At 46.9% G+C, this 17,077-nt stretch overlaps 2 protein-coding genes across 2 annotated transcripts in view; one reads left to right on the forward strand and one right to left on the reverse strand.

Moving 5' to 3' along the window:
* LOC119389741 (alpha-amylase 4N-like) overlaps positions 1 to 17,077 on the reverse strand; it is a 294,142-nt gene that overhangs the window by 156,363 nt on the left and 120,702 nt on the right. The window lies entirely within an intron of this gene.
* Positions 3,421 to 15,908, forward strand: LOC119389735 (alpha-amylase 1). Its single transcript, XM_037657108.2, has 8 exons — positions 3,421 to 4,674; positions 5,229 to 5,398; positions 7,562 to 7,748; positions 9,472 to 10,303; positions 11,243 to 11,621; positions 13,860 to 14,181; positions 14,804 to 14,852; positions 15,708 to 15,908. The coding sequence occupies exons 1-7, from the start codon at positions 4,435 to 4,437 to the stop codon at positions 14,828 to 14,830; spliced, it is 2,157 nt and encodes a 718-aa protein (XP_037513036.1). The 5' UTR covers positions 3,421 to 4,434; the 3' UTR covers positions 14,831 to 14,852; positions 15,708 to 15,908.

Consider the following 17,077-nt stretch of genomic DNA (forward strand, 5'->3'; position numbering starts at 1 on the left):
GGCGAGCGCACTGGAAGCTAGACAGGGAGGGATGGCATGGGGGAAAGAAGTTACGCCAGCGCGCGGCATGAAACGCGATCGCTCTCCCGCTGTGATTCGCTTGCGCGAGTGCGGCTACCGTGTACTGAGGAGTGTGGCGCCGGCAAGTGGCGGCACCCCGCGGCAAGAAGCGCATCTGATCCGAACGCCGCTCTCGATTTACGGCTATCGGCCAATAAGCATGCTATGTCTCTTGCGACGTACAGCGGACAGACGCCCCGCCCACCGACGAGAGTGAGAACCGGCCTCTGTTTGAAAAGAGGGTGCCTGGGGAAACGGCAACTTCCCGCTCCGCTTGTGGCCATTACGCGGCGCGCACGACTGTAATATTTGGCAGAGCAGTTCATAGCCGTGTCAGCTTTCCGCAGGATGTGTTTTTTCAATCAGCCCAAAGGGTGCTTCATGACCCCTTTAAGACGCACGGAGAGGTGACACGTTTGCTGATCTTACACAGAAATCATCATGAACCCTACTGTTTGCGCGGTATTCACTTCATCCGCTGCATGTGCTAAGTGTTTTCTTTCTTATTGTTTTTTTAACGTCGGCTCGCCATACTGTCCAGTGCTCAGCAATCCAAACGTTATAACCTACCCACATGGCAGCTAGCGTTTCATAACGGTATTCCACGAAAGCGAGAACCTTGGTCCCTCATTGTGACACCATTCGGACCCCAGGCGATCACCCAGAGCTCACTGGCGATGCCAATATGCGCCGGCTGCAATGCAGGCCAGCTATTGCGTTTGAATTGCTGAGCATATCGCGTTCACTTGTATTTGAAACAGACTGCAAGTAGATTAAACTTTTTAGTGTCGTATAAAGATTCGTTGAAGTGGTACAAGACAAGAAAAAAATTAAAAGAAAATTACCCCTTCCCGTTGCACTAAGTATAATGCAAACGTCACACAAACAGAGAATAAGGCGAGGATATAGTTATCACGCTGTGCGAGATGAACGAGGGAGTCATTCCAACCTTTACATCTGTAAAACAGTCATCGCCAAGTACGCATGCAATCATTATATATACCTGCGGAAGGTACAGTCATCCACGCGCTTTACAACACGTGTTGAAAGATTCGTTAAGGAACCTTGTTTTGGTGTGTACCTGTTACCTTCTTCACGTGGAAATAAAGCGTTTGATTTGTTGAATCAGTCTGTTGGTGTTCTCGAAAACAGCCACATCTCTCTTTGGACACTGTCGGAGAGGTTACGGTCCATTCAAGCTGTTCAGGTGAGGAGAAATTTGCAACTAGTTGTTCCATTTTCTGGTGAGAAGGACATCGCTGTGCACAATACGAACATTTTCGCGGATTTCACGTTCTTCAATAAAACAAAAAGACTGCATGTGTTCAACGATAGTAGAAAAGTGTCAGCTCTCACATGATATATGTGAGTTGACATATTAAGCAGGATTTACTTTTGCTACTCTTCGTAAGAATTGTAAATTCAATTGATCTACTGGAGATTTTGAGGTTTCAAGTGGAGACTAAAGGTACAAGTGGCTGATAAATAGACGTTGTGTGGTATGATATAGACATGGTATGGTATGGTATGGTATGGTACGGTATGGTACGGTATGGTACGGTATGGTACGGTATGGTATGGTATGGTATGGTATGGTATGGTATGGTATGGTATGGTATGGTATGGTACTAACTTCACGCAAAAATTTACAGAGATAGTACAAATTGTTGTGAGAAAGTCTGGCGGAAAGTTGCACGAAAACTAGTTTGACTGACCCCACCTCCCCTTTCAACCAGCAGCAAGAACAGTCTGGCAGATAATCACGATAAAATAAACAAATAGGGAGCGGAAAGTTGCAGACTTAATAAAACGCAATAATAAAACGCAATTCCATTTTAAAAAATAACGATAATAACGTTATGAAGTTTTCTTTAAAGTTACGTGTAAATATACCCCAATGTTTCATTATATTTGTTCGGGTTATGTTTCGTGAAAGCTGGAAGAAGTTCGGCGATCTTGACGATTGTGCATCCAGAGACGACGAAAAGCACTCGATAAATACCGACGTGAAAGTTCATGATGTCGCGAAGACATTCCAGCCAAGCGCACACTGCTTCATTGATGTGTTCAAGCAAAGAAAGAAGGTGAGGAAGTGGTTACTCTCTCCCCGTACGTGAAGGTGCCATCGTTCGCCTCTAACCATAGTGTTCAATTTAAACAAAAATTTGCTTTTGCAATTTATAACTGCCAGTGATAAGAACCGACATGGAGAAAGGATTGTATACGTGAACTCTTTTCGGGTGTGAAAATGAAGTTGTATTAAAAATCGCAGGGTATACCTTATGCATTCGCCTAAGATGACTCGAAGGCGAAAGCCACCTTCTTTTTCTTTTTATTCTCAGTCGATATTATTGATTCCCCAACCCCCAAAAGCTTTCTGCACCTATCGTCGTTTAGCACTGCCTCCGGGAGGAGGCATTGAAAGCTTTCTGCATTTCATGTTCCTCCGGGATCAGCCCACCTATATGACCAAGCGACAATGTCATCTGATGACGTCATAATATGACGTCCCGTTATATGACGTCTTAGTGACGACACGATGACGTCACAAATTTATGTGACCTAATAATAATATCTGGGGTTTAACGTCCCAAAACCACACTATGATTATGAGAGACGCCGTAGTGGAGGGCTCCGGAAATTTCGACCACCTGGGGTTCTTCTTTAACGTGCACCTAAAGCTAAGTACACGGGCCTCAAACATTTTCGCCTCCATCGAAAATGCAGCCGCCGCGGCCGGGATTCGATCCCGCGACCTTCGGGTCAGCAGCCGAGTGCCATAGCCACTAGACCACCGTGGCGGGGCGAAATTTATGTGACCTGTGACGTCATCACGTGATGATGTTTTTTGCATCACTCGTGTTGACGCAACCGACGCCGACGGTCACTTTTCGCGTTTGATGAGAAATCTAAGACTTTCGACTCAAAAATATTTAGAGCAAGCAGCCAAGCATCAGAAATATACCTATCCCTACATGCGTGGAACTCCTTCGCCGTCGGCGCAGTGAATCCCGAACGAAGTCGTCGTTTACTCTCCGGCCTCTCGCATATAATACACGAAGACGTAAGTATAATGAGAGAATCGCGTGGCACGATTGATGCTTCCTGCGACCCCATGCATGTCGTGTCGGCACATATTTCGAGCACGTCGCCCTTCTCTGTGGTAAATGGGAGCGTCAAAAAACGGCACGACGTCGAAGGACGGCACAGCGGCTTCCGGCCTTTCTTCGGCGACTGTTGGCAGCGGCGGCGGCGACGGCGGCGTCGATGCTCGCTAACGCCGCGCTGCCGCGTCGGCCCAACGGGGGGGCGACCCGTACGGCTGGCTCTCTCCCCACACCTCTTCCTTACCTACAGCGATGTGTGTGCATACGCGTCCGATAAGATAAGCAGTCGACGTCGTCCATCCAGTGAAGGTGATTGCGCGCGCCGCGACCGTTTTATTTATCCGTTACATTGCGGGCGGGTGTGTCACCCCACGGCAGGACATCTCGGAGCTTGCTTCGAAGCCGGTGCACCGAATTCACGACAACCAACCCCACGTGAAGAATGAAGTGAGGCTCCGTGACTGACGGCGGGCCTCGCCTCGAAGGCGCGGGAGGGAAGGACCTCTTCGGAGTAACGGTATTGCACGGGCCTTGAGAGCGTTTGTTTGCCCGACTAGTTTTGTGCAGTGCCTATTGCCTACCGTGTGTGTACAGGTCGCAGGAAGCCATACTGAAGCGACAGAAACGCAGTCGACGTCGTTTTCGCAAGTGGAACTGAACGCGTCGTGAACCTACACCCCTTCTAACTCAGCGAGATTGTGTGAAAGAGTGCGCGTCGTTTCTGTGTCTGCTGTCCATTGAACACTGCGATATGGGGGACGCAGAAACGCCGTTGTGAACTGATACGCCCGGTAAATTCGCCAGGGCCGCGTTGAGCAAAGGATTAGGTCCCTGAAGATTCTTGCTCTTATGAAAATTTGATCTCGAGTGATAATATCTTGAACGACTCTTCGCAAACATGTGTTGCAGACCTCTAAGCGAAGTCATTCAGCGTGTTCGGTAGCGTGAATTAAAATCAACGTTACGCGCTGTGTAATCAACTGAACTATTAGCGTTTAATTGAAGCACGTCTTCTCTGTTTATGCAAGCGAATACTGACCCTAATGTCTGCCCGCGCTTCGTCGACGCATTTTCCCGCGAGTTCCGTTTGAACACGTTGGCACAAACGGGGATCATAGACGTCTGTGTGTTCTAGGAGTGGCTGCTCGTCGCTTCAAGTGGAAGCTCATCCCGTTTCGCGATTACATCGCAACATCTTGCGACTCCTCGCTTCTAGTCGTCATACGTACTCTTGTGCGGTCCCACCTGAATCGGACCCGAGGAAGACATGCTTCCATTAAAAGGATGCGAGCTAACACCACCGTCGACACAGTGGATTACGGCATTGTTGGTGGCGACAGCCTGTTGCTTGTCGCATAAAGTGGTGCGCGCCGCCGAGCGTCAGTTTACGGATCCTGGTTTTATGGGCGATCGCACTACCATAGTGGAGCTCTTCGAATGGGCCTGGCCCGACGTTGCCCAGGAGTGCGAAGACTTTCTCGGACCGTTCGGTTACGGCGCCGTGCAGGTACGTATATAAAGAATGCATGCATGCTGCACGTATTTAACGGGAAAATAAAGCTTCGCGCGCACTGAATGAAACATTCCAGCCAATAATTGAAGTAATAATGCAACAGCTCGTAGGAAACTCCGACTTGTGGTCAGCTCCGATTCAGATACGTGCCATAAGCAGCTGTGTTCACAATGTGCGATTCTTCAAATAATTCAAATAAGGTTCTTTGGCTCGAAAATAAACGTATAATTTTAGGGATTACTAGAAGCATTCTTATTTGGCTTACAGGTAATTCGAAAGCGTAATGAAGTAATTGAATTGCCATGCTTACAACTGCAACTCCGCATTACAATCTTGTGTCGCAACTCTGTAATATACACTAATTAAGGCGTGTGAGGAAATGAGGGATGTTAGTTACCAATCTACGGGAGACGGCTGATTGGTTTAGAAAAGTCTCGCAAGGAGCGCATTTCATTAATTACTGTCGCATTGCAGCATGTGCTCGAACAATGGTGCCCTCTTTAGAGCACGTGATAATTCTGTCTGTATAATCCCGATACCGCTGACAGGTGTCCCCACCAAGCGAAAACGCATTCCTGCTCTACACGACCCCTGGCGGCGTGAGCGTCAGGTCATGGTACGAACGCTACGAGCCTGTCAGCTACCGCATCGCGTCGCCCAGTGGCGACCTGCAGGAGTTCGCCGACATGGTGCGCAGGTGCAACGAGAGCCACGTGAGGTATGGCCGAGTGTTTATTGCCAATTTTCTTCATGAGCGACCAGAGACGCGATTAGGTAGCATTACATTAATCTCGTTGGTTTGAAAGGTCAGTAACTTCCGGTGAAGTATATAAAATGGCGAAAGTACACGGAGTCAACGACAGAGGTTACTGGACAAAGTATAATGCTTGTCCATATGAATTAAAGAATGGCATTGTTAATTCACTGTCCTATCATAGGAAATGGTTAGATATATATATGTGTGTGTGCGTGCGTGTGTTTTACAGCGAAAGCTATTATGAGATCCCCCACAACGGCCCATTTTGGTGGCGTATAGTTGTCCGCCGCGGCCGCCGCCGATGTCCTTAAACGCTATGGCGCGCTAAAAAGAAAATCCAGGATCGAGCGGGAATTGAACTCAGGATCTCTACGGGGTAGTCGAGTACTCTACCACAGAGCCAGGCCGGTACTTTAAACTCATTCGCAAGAAGATCCTATACAGGCGTCATGTCGGGCAAGGAGTTGCGTTAGCAGATGTAATATAGCGTGGTAGACGAGTAAGATAATACCAGGCGTCACACAATGCGAATCGCATAACGAGTGGGCGGTTTAAAGCTTCCAACCAATTACAAAAGGCTCAGCCATAATTCTTCATTGTTATCAGCCACTGCACAAAGGGCACATAATGCCTTACATATGTGTAGCAGGTACCTCGCTTCTCTGCAGAATAGTGAAAAATGGCGAGTACTACCATACTTCCCAAAATTGCGATGACATATGGCGTAGTGGGTACCTTGCAACTGTACATAGTATAGTCGCCATGAGAGAGCTTACAACGGGCAGGCCGCTCCTCCAGCTTTCGCTGTGACTGTGCTGCGTGTACCATGCAGGCCTAGCTTTTTTTAAAGCGATAGCGCTAAAGAGCTCGCTTCGCAGAAATTCCGGTGTCCGTGTCGGCGTCGTTGGTTGTGGGCGAAAAATCATCATGTTGTCCGTGACCGAAAAATCGAGAAAGATGCAAATAAAATAAATAACAAAACTTTTCGGTTCGAATGAGAATCAAACCCAGGCCGTCTGCGTGGTACGTAGGTGTTCTGCTACAAAGCTATGCTATTGCTTGAAACCGCTTGGGAAAAGAAAAAACACTATATGAATTTCATGTAGTGGAAGGAGTCTCCTTAATGCATGTAATATTGCGTGGCAGAAGCGTAGAATCGCGCCAGGCGTCAAAACATGTGAATTGCGCAACGAGCCTGTGTTTTAAAGGCCCACCCATTACAAAGCGCTCAGACATATTTAATCATCATCAGCTGCAAAAGCATCAACAAGGTGAACAGCTGCGTAGGTTCGCGTGTTGCCTTACGGACGCGTAGTGGGCCCTTCGTTGATTCACAAAGGGAAGAATTGTGGTGTATAGTGGGCACTGCGCAACTGTACTTGCAAGTAGGCATTCCAGGGTAGTTTGAACCGGCCAATGTTACGCGCACAGACATTCGTTTTCTTGTGGCACGGTCGAGGCATCCACTGAGAACCGAAGCTAGGCTAGCAGTTTAGAAGTTTAGAAGGCGATGCGCACGGGGCCCGATTACGCTATCGCGTTCTACTCTTGAAGGCGAAGCTCAAGCGTCCTCCAAATTTTTTTTAATGCGATGGCAGTGCACAGGGCTGTTTTCGGATTTTCTCCGTGACGATACACAACTCCCAGAAGCTTAATCTCAGATTAAGCGTACTTAGGGAAATTAGGATGACTGGTCACCGTTAAAGGGTGATTCGAATGTCAGCGCACATTATCTGCAAGGCTTTAAATGTGACACCGAAATTATTTGGCGCAGTTTGCAATCACGAAATTTACTCGACAAGCTCCGATAGCGATATTGCGTTAATATTATAGGCTATATAGTGACACTGAAGGGACTCGATAACTACAACGGTGCGCAATGGGTCATTGCCCAAAATAAACGTTTATCAGAAATTGGCGCCTTTTTTTGGTGGGTTTATGCTCTTGTCATCTCATTTTCTTGCATTCTTGAGTGACAGTGATAGTGACAAGAACTTTTATTGAATTGTCCTGAGGAAAATGATTAAGACGAGCCGGAGGCTCCCCGATCAAGTTGGTGTACTTCGGTGCGAATAGTCAATAAGTTCGCGTCATGGACTATCTGACATACGACGACTGTCACAGGGTCTTCGTGGACGTGGTGCTGAACCACATGACCTCGAACATCGGCAGTGGCTACGGCTACGACGGAACTGAGTTCAACTCGGAGGCCTTCGCCTACACAGGTGTTTACAGCGCCAGAGACTTCCACTCGCGTGCTGACTGCGGCACAGCAAGTGGTTTGGTTGAGGACTACTCCAACGTCGTACAGGTACGCTCAGCAGTGGGACCTGCGTAGGCGCTCTCAAGTACAGTTTAAACTCGTTATAACAGAAATGCTAGAGAGAATTGCCTGTTATAGCGAACTGATTTCAGTGACATTGATTCTTTGGATAACGAAACCGAAACCGAATAATAATAATATAATAATAATAATAATAATAATAATAATAATAATAATAATAATAATAATAATAATAATAATAATAATAAGAAGAAGAAGAAGAAGAAGAAGAAGAAGAAGAAGAAGAAGCACTTTTTATTTTTTAAATAAAGCATTAAATGAGCAATAAATATTGAAAGAGTATTCACAACTGCATTTTTTTTAATCGTTTGAAAAAGTTGCGGAATGTTAGTCTTCTAGCGCACGAAAAAACGCATTTCATTAGTTGCGCCCCCGTATGAATCGAACTTTGAAATGCCATTAGGATACAGGTAAGGATTACCTTGTTTATGATGTTATAAGGGTTTGCTAGAACAACGCGTTTTTGTATCTAGAATTTTGCGCGATCCAGACATCCGACTTGTCAGATTTTTATATCGACTGTTACAACAAATATCGCATATAACGACCTAAATTAAGCTCCCGCTTATGCTACTTCGTTATAATGGCGTTCGGCTGTAGTATATTACGGGAAATTTGTACGAAATTTACGCGAAAGTTCGGTTTTAATGAGAGCCCGACGTTATGTATATCTTAATGTCATCGAATGCCTTATTATCAATGCTTGCTCGTTCCGTTCTATAGATATTGGTGGGTAATGCGCGATGGTCTATACTTATTCTATCGAAATTGTCGACAAGCGCTTTCAAAAGTAGCAGAATGTAGAGAATAGAGATATCGACCGCTGTGAATTTCAAAGCTAAACCACTGCCTTCAAAGGTAATAGTTTAGTTGTGTGTGTGTGTGTGTGTGTGTGTGTGTGTGTGTGTGTGGTGTGTGTGTGTGTGTGTGTGTGTGTGTGTTTGATCACTAATTATATTATTCATGCAAATAACTTGACTTTAATGTTTTTACAGCTGCTTATTGCGCGAGTCTGTTACAGAAGTCAATGCCCCTGTAGACACCGCAGCGACGGAATTGAAAAACTAAACTATAAAATCCCTCATGTAAAATATTTCATTAACCTTTTATACTCTCTGAATGTAGACTTATGTGCATTTTCCACCTTTATTATTAAACAATTCTATTATCAACAAAGTCTATATCAATAAATTTAGCAGCACCTTGTCCATTTGTAAAACGACTACAACTTCGTAGATAATTAGAACAACGTTAAATATTTTCCTCATCGGGTCAGCCTCTGGCTTTCACATAATTTTTCAATGCCATTTTGACTACAAGTATCATGAGTATTCTACATGATATTTTTTCAGTCTAATTGGACTGCCATTTTTGATCAAACATCGTTAAAAGGGCATAAAGAAACACTAGCTTGAACCTGAATAGATAGAAAATATAGTCAGCATCTTACTCTTTAAGCAAAGCCTACTTTCAGCCAGCATGAAAAGACGGTAAACGCGAAAGTACACGAACAAGCGACTTTCCCTTGTTCTATCAATAAACAGTGCATGCCATGCTAAAGTTTAAGGAGTGACACCTTATTTTTTGATGTCATAGTTGTCTACAATATCGATTATGTGCAGCTACTGCCTCGTGAAGATTAGCACAAGCTGCGACCAAGTTTCTCAATTTTGCCGTCGTATTCTTTCAGGTACGGAACTGTAAGTTTCGTGGTCGTGCAGACCTAAACCACATGCTCGAGACCGTCCGCTCCAGGATCACTGACTACCTTAAGCAGCTGCTGTCGCTCGGGGTGAGCGGCTTCAGGATCGACGGTGCCGACTACATATGGCCATCAGACCTGAACGTTATATACAAGCGATTGAAGGAACCGGACGAGGCAAAGCTGGAGATCTATGAGAGCGAACCTGCTCCATATAGAATGGCGGAGACTCAATCAGACAGTGAGTCGGAAACACTTTCGGATACACCCTCGGAGACACCTTCACAGACTCTCTCAGAGACTCCTTCAGACACTCCCTCGGATGCTCCCTCGGACACTCCCTCGGATACTCCCTCAGACACTCCCCCGGACGCTCCCTCGGATACTCCTTCGGACACTTCCCCGGATGCTTCCTCGGATGCTCCCTCGGATGCTCAATCGGATACTCCCTCAGATATTCCCTCACATACTCCCTCGGACACTCCACCGGAAACTCCTTCATATACTCCGTCGGAGGCTCCTTCAGACACCCAGCCAGACAGTCCATCGGATACCCCCTCCGATGCACCCTCTGATGCACCCTCGGATACTCCTGCCGTGACTGCGGAAAGGACTACAGCGGACACCGAAACTGCTACGAACATGAGAAAGCGAGATACGACCGTTGAACAAGGTGGCGAAACAGTTACACCTCCACACTTGGCTTCGCATTTCGATGACCCGTTCATTTACCACGAGATGTCGACGCTCAATTTGAGCTGGACCAAAGAGTACGAATTTATAGGAGCAGTCACAAACGCTACTTTCTTTAAGACGTACGGTAAGTATACTGAATTTGCAAAATTACTTCGCAATTAGCTGATTTACAATCTATAGAATGGGAAGTAGAGTCTTCAGTTTGGAATATGGAGGACCAGCAAATGTTAGCACTATGTCATCAAAAATCGCGGTTTCAGAATTTTAGACGCCTTTTTTGTCCCTGTAAGGCACATCAGTTTCAACCGCTTTGCATGCGCACCCGCCGTATCAAGAAATACTCTAATGAGGCAAGTTTCGAGCAAACCTCGTCGAAAGCCCGGTTGATATGTTCTTTGCAGAAACGCTGCTACCATGGGCATGGCGGTTGAGGAACCTCCTATGGGTTCTACTTTGTCTAGAACTTTACAACAGGACATATGTCAAAAGAACCATGAAATGGGCTTATTTATCGATGGCTTATCATACTTTCTTATTTTGCCATGATCGAAAAGACGGGGAAGACACTGAGACAGTTTGCTTGTCCTCGTTTTCCCATCTCTGTGTTTCTTGCGCATAACGCAAGAAAACTTGACGAAGAGGCTAGTTTGCTCCTTATCGACCATCAGTGGCGCAGTACGAACATAGGAGTAGAAGTAAAAGCGCAAAATGATAGCACAGAGTACCGACGCAGAGACAGCTAATTCCGGCTAGTATTGGCTAATAATGGCTAATAATGGCCATATTGGCTAGTGCTGTCGTATGTTGGTTAAGTGATGCGATTACAAACAATGCTTATGCTCATATTGAAATGCGCTTAGTGTGTCAGTTATTGTCATACTAAGAGGAGCTGTCATACTAAGAGCGTTTCGACATGAACGGGCACCAACTGCTTTGCTAAGTGCTTATATACTGCACGACATTTCCACAGTAAGGACTTCGTGCCATTTTTTTCTGTCCTTCATTTAAATAATCTGGAATATGCGTGTAGTACATCTCTTTCCAACTTTTTCACACGCTGCAGCCAACGCGCTGAACAGGGTGCGACAGCGCCCGCTGAAATCTCTGCGGCCGTTCATCATGGAAGCGAATGGTGCCGGTGAGGCTGCTCAGGTGGTCTACGTGGACAGTCACGAAACGCAGCGCGGCATTGATGTGACCGACACCGTGGGCGACGTCGTCACGTACCGGGACCGCAAGCGACACGTGTTGGCCACCGTGCTCATGCTGGCACAGCCGCACGGCGTGCCGCGGGTAATGAGCAGCTACGCTCTCGACGGGAAGTTCGAGACGTACGTGCCTCCAAAGATGCTGGGACCCCCGTTCGATCACATGTTCAACACCCAGCCGGTGCTCATGAGAGAGAACTTCGAGTGCTACAATGGCTGGATATGCGAACACAGGTGCGCTGTCTTGTTCTTGTTGTCACTGCTCGTTTGCTTGTCTTTCATGTCGAGTATTTGGGGAGTATTTCTGCCAGGCAACTATAGATAATCGTAATATAGCTTCCTCGCGTTTCCTTTCTTGAAAACGCGGCTCTCGCCACTTTTCTATCAAGGATGCTATGTCACGCTGATAGGGCGCACGCCTTTCGTGACCGGGAAGTGCCGGGACCGCGGTGATAACGCAAGCAAAGTACGCGAGGTACGCACATGGCAATTATTGTTGTGTGGCAGAAATACTCCGCACAACTATAATTCTCATGTAGACAAAAAGTGTGATAATATGCAATGCCAATTTTAACCCTTCGGATGTCTCAAATGCTGCAGGATTTCAAATTGCTCTTCCCGTCCATTTCTTATACCGCTTTGTTTAGCGAAGTGGTCTTGGGAAGCGAATTGTACAGAACCCGCACCTGAAATTTACGTTAATTCGGTACGCGTAAACGTAATCATACTGAGCCCTACGTTCCGCACGTCTACCTCGGCAGCACATACGGTGCTCGGTTTGACCCGAAAGTCGCGGGTTGGATACCGGCCGCGGAGGTCGCGTTTCGATGGAGGTGAAATGCTATAGAGGCCCGTGTACTGTGCGATGTCAGTGCCCGTTAAAGAACACCAGATGGTCGAAATTTTTTCGCAGGCCTCCATTACGGCGTGCCTCATAATCATATTGCGGTTTTGGCACGTAAAAGTCCAGATATTACTGCGTTCCACACACTGATGCAAGCTCTGTCTCTGGAACTTGATACAAGCAAGCTATCTGAAACGCTGAGATGACATGGCATTTTTTCTGCTGCACATGCATATATACCCGCGTTGCGCCAGATGAAAACGCTGACGGACAGCTTTCGCAGCATTCCCAAGCATCGCGAGTGAGCTTCCGCGATGCGCCTTATTATATCGCTTCCAACAGCGATATACGCAACCGCCTGACTGCGCACAATCTGCATGCCTGTTCTGACGATGTGAAGTGCATGCGCTGTTGAAATGGAGAAGAACGCACAAAGAGGGGGGCACGTGTCTAGCATTCCGAAGGCACTCATTTGCACACGACAGTTGTTTCGTCGAAACAATGATTCTATTCATGCAAACGTTTAGTAAAGTGTTGGCAGTGAGCTTGGGTGTAAAATGCGAAATATTTTAATTCCTTTTTTTTTCTCGATATGAGGAAATTTCGATAGTCAGATACGCGTTAGAAAAAATCTCTATCTGCAAATTTCTATCTACTCTGTCTGAAAAGCAAAATACTTCACGAACATTGATCAGCCGTTTTTACATGGAGGAAAGCTTTGAAAAGACGCAACCATGAGTCAGGAGGATGAGAGTTCTCAAGCTGTCTCACTACGGCTTTCTTCTCACCCTCCTCCATTGCTGAATAGGAACTAAAGCGTAATTATTTAATTAATTAATGTCATAACAAAAGATAAAGGAGGCAAGAAAAGCATGGGGCACATTCATGTAGGCCCAATTATAGCAAGCCAACTGATCATGAAGCCAATAAGTGGTGGCCCCTCTGAAAAGGGAGCGTTATTTGCAAGCGTAAAAACTTATTTGCTGTTTTCAGTTGAAGTGAGGAAATTGTGAGATACAGGAAAATGAAAGTGGACGAAAGGACAACTTGCTGCCGTTGAGGACCGAAACCACAACGTTCGCATTAGTGCGGTACCGAACAAGACGCTGAGTGAAATGTAGATTACCCATTCGTATTCGGAAACTCTACAAACAGGAGCAGCTGTCTCAATTTTTGCTGCGTTTTGCTAAGGCGAAAGCCTTATATGCCTCATCAAACCCGAAAAGTGCCCGTCAATGTCAGCACGAGTGATGCAAAAAAAAATCATCATGGGGTTATAGCAATAACCCATGACATCAACGTGCCGTCACAGATCGGGAAATCTTGTGACGTCATCAAATGACATCGCTTTATCGTGGAGGGCCAATCCCAGAGGCACGTGAGCTGCGGAAAGCTTGCAATACCTCCGATTCCGGAGGTATAGTGCAAAACCATGCTAGGTGCAGAAAGCTTTAGTCGGGGAGAGGGAGAGGGGGGAGGGGGGAGGGAGGGGTCAAGACAATCAAGTGAGAAGAAAAAGATGGCTTTCTCCTTCCAGTCATCTTAGGCGAGTGGGTAAGAGACACTGCGAGCTTTCTTTTTTTTTTTCCCCGCTGTACAGTCTTCAGGAAACATATAGTCTGTTTCAGGTGGCTGCCCATCCGTAACATGGTGCACTTCCGCAACTGGGTGGGTGCTGCGGCCGCCGTCAACTGGTGGGACGACGACGCGGACGCCGTGGCATTCGCACGCCTACAGCGCGGATTCGTGCTCGTCAACAACGGGCTCTCGGTGGTTCGCGGCCTGTTCAACACCACGCTGCCTGCCGGCTACTACTGCGATGTGCTGAGCGGCTCCCGGCGCGACACGCGCACTTGCTCGGGTCACGTGGTGCGCGTGCGCCCAGACGGCTTCGCCGAGCTGAGCGTCGACCCGGCGGCCGAGGTGCCCGCCATCGCCTTACATACACAGGTGAGTCGTGGCACCAAATCAATCAATCAATCAATCAATCAATCAATCAATCAATCAATCAATCAATCAATCAATCAATCAATCAATCAATCAATCAATCAGTTCATCCATCGGCACATTTTTCCTTTTTTTCTTTGGTGAGGCGGCCGGGCAGGGACATGTACATTGTTGCAACTGCAGTAAAATATGCAAGTTGAAATCATTGTCTCACTGGCATGCATAATAAGTCATGCAATGCAGTCCGTGCGAATGCGATTTCTTCATATATTTTTTTTTCGTTTTTGCTAATTTTGTGACGGACGGCAAGTGTGGAGACTCTTCGGGGCCCTGCACAAACCCATGACTAGTCCTAGGAGTCCGTGAAGCCCTACGTATACCAGATGGGCCAATAGTGCAGAACTTTGCACTTGCAGTTTACGTGTGACTAACTATCATACAACCACGGGTTTGTGCCTTGTATTGCATCCCTATACGATTTAACTAGAAAAATAAACGCTTCATAAAAACGCGGGTAAATGAACTTTTGGACAAGCACATGCCCATTCGTATTCAAAGCTGTTCTTTATAATGTGATGTGATATGACGTACGAAGAATATTCAGGCAATCATCTTTTCTTCGCAGGAGAGAGTCTTCCCAGATTATGTCTAAAGAAGCCCGGCACCACGAAAAAGTAAGTATAAACCTGTCATAATAGCCCCCATAATCACTATGATTTCAATTTATTACTTGCGTCCATATTGACACATATAAGTGGTCACAGCTCACTGGTTCAATTTCGAGTTAGGCGGTGTTTTTGTTGCCTTCATCTCTTCTCTTGTGTCTGTGTTTGCAGTGCACGCATACCTTCTTCTATCGTGAATCCTTACCAACTATGTCAACATTCTGTCGTTCTAGGCGCGCAGGTGTGATAGAAGTAAACGTTAATAAACAGCTGAGCGAGAAAAAAAAAACCTTTAAACCACGCTCGTCTCTCAGTGATCTCATGACACCGTCAAATGAGAACGGAAACCTTGTTTTAAGGGTATTGAAGAACTGTGACTAAGTGCGTGAGCGTTGTTCAATGTTCCTTTCCATGGATTTGTGCTTGCTCTCTGCTTTACGACGGCAACTATTCTGGAAGAGGAGTAGCCGGCGCCACAAATTGGCACCAACCAAGAAACCAGGTAGTTATCCTTATATTAATTTAAAAAGGGCTCATTTACATAGTTCCCTAGCCGTTGTAACACTGTGGCATTATGCTGGGTCAGTTCAACTACAGTACGTCCCTTCTTCGTTTAAGCGTAAATCTTAGCATAGACAACTCAGCTGGTTGAGAGAAGGACTTTTTTTTTAGTGCGAGAGGGAATATATGCAACCAGAATAGCCAAACAATATAATGCAGGCGCGCATATTCGATCAAAAAAAATAATAATAATAAGCTGTCCACTTCGCAGCCGCACGGGGAACGCTGCTATCTGAATGGATACGGTCAACTCCGCACTGCTCAACGCGTAACCACATGCTTCTCCCTCAAACTCTTATCCAGGTCTCTGCGGCGGACACTCCGTGAATGAGAAGAACGGGCTTTGATCGGCGACCTTGTACTTGGCCTTCTCGGTTCTGAGTCGAGGAGGAAGAAGAAGACGAAAAGAAGAGCAACGCTGTTCAGTTTGCTCTGTCCACATCTCGAGGTCTTCCGACCCCAAAATAAACGCACCGCGTGCCGACGTCCCAAACACCTCCTTGACCCGGCTCCTGTTTTTTTTTTCTTTCTTTCATCGTGTGTGCGCGTGGAAAACACCGGCGGACTCCGGGCCGGACAAGACCGTTTAGTTTTTTGGGTACACGCGGGAAACCCTCTTCAAGAGGGCGTCAAAAGGTAAGGAAGAGAGAAGACAGTTTACGGTGAGGACAGCTGGAAGGAAGGGAGGGGAGGGAGCTTGCGGTCAGGCCTTGCTGGTTACTGCAGTTTAGGCTAAACGCTCCGGTTTTGAGGGGCATGACGGAAAGAATATAGACGGTATAAGTCGCGCCTTGTTTTGATCGAAGAGTTTACACAACACCTTAGCTAAGTCCGCAGAGTATTCTCCCCGCGATCCGGCGTTGTTGTCTCGTCTCATTCAAGGTTTCGGGCCACCCACGGGTTCGCATACGACTACGCGCTTAAATTCTGTCACCCCACGTTGACATCGGTCAGGGTCATGAAGTGTTTGTTTCCGGGCGGGCGGCATGCAAAGGATGCGGGTAAGGGTGTCGCGGCGTCCTGCTCCCATGAGTTGTGCTTCTTTTTTTGTGTTATTATACTTTTAAAACTGCTGTCTCTGTTGCAGCCTGTGTATGGCTGCTTCCTCTACTCATTTGTATCGCGTCACGAATCGCTCACGAATATGAAGAAAGCGGTGGCGGGCCGAGACGATGGAAGCTTTTCTGAATACGAGAGCCGCGGCTGAAGGAGATTAAAACGCCTTGAATGAGTCGAAAACCGCGCGGGCTGCGGTCGACCCGCGGTCTGAGGGTCTCCGGGCGCTTGGCGATGCGGAGGCCCGACAGACCGGAGCAGGACGTCCCGAACGAAGGAAGTCGGCGGTTTTCCTTCCGTACTGAGCGCCCCATTGTGGACAGCGCACTGTTTCCTGCGGGAACTGTATGAGGACGGAGTGTCCCAGTTAAAGAGAGGATGCATGCGGAAGGAAGCGGTGGAATGCCGCAGCGCGCGTTTGCAAAGCAGGAACTTGACTTCCGATGTCGTATATTGACAGCTGTGTTTGCGCTTTAATAACGTCCATTTGCAAGCTATCCTTTGTGCGCACGTGTATTTGGAGAAGCCTGAGGGAGTAGTCGGTAAGCGAGATCAAAAAGGAAGAGAGGCCCAGTAGTCATTATTACGTTACTGCGTACCACTTTGAGGACGAAGAC

The sequence above is a fragment of the Rhipicephalus sanguineus genome, chromosome 4 (assembly GCF_013339695.2).
Source record: "Rhipicephalus sanguineus isolate Rsan-2018 chromosome 4, BIME_Rsan_1.4, whole genome shotgun sequence".
In the NCBI taxonomy this organism is placed as follows: domain Eukaryota; kingdom Metazoa; phylum Arthropoda; class Arachnida; order Ixodida; family Ixodidae; genus Rhipicephalus; species Rhipicephalus sanguineus.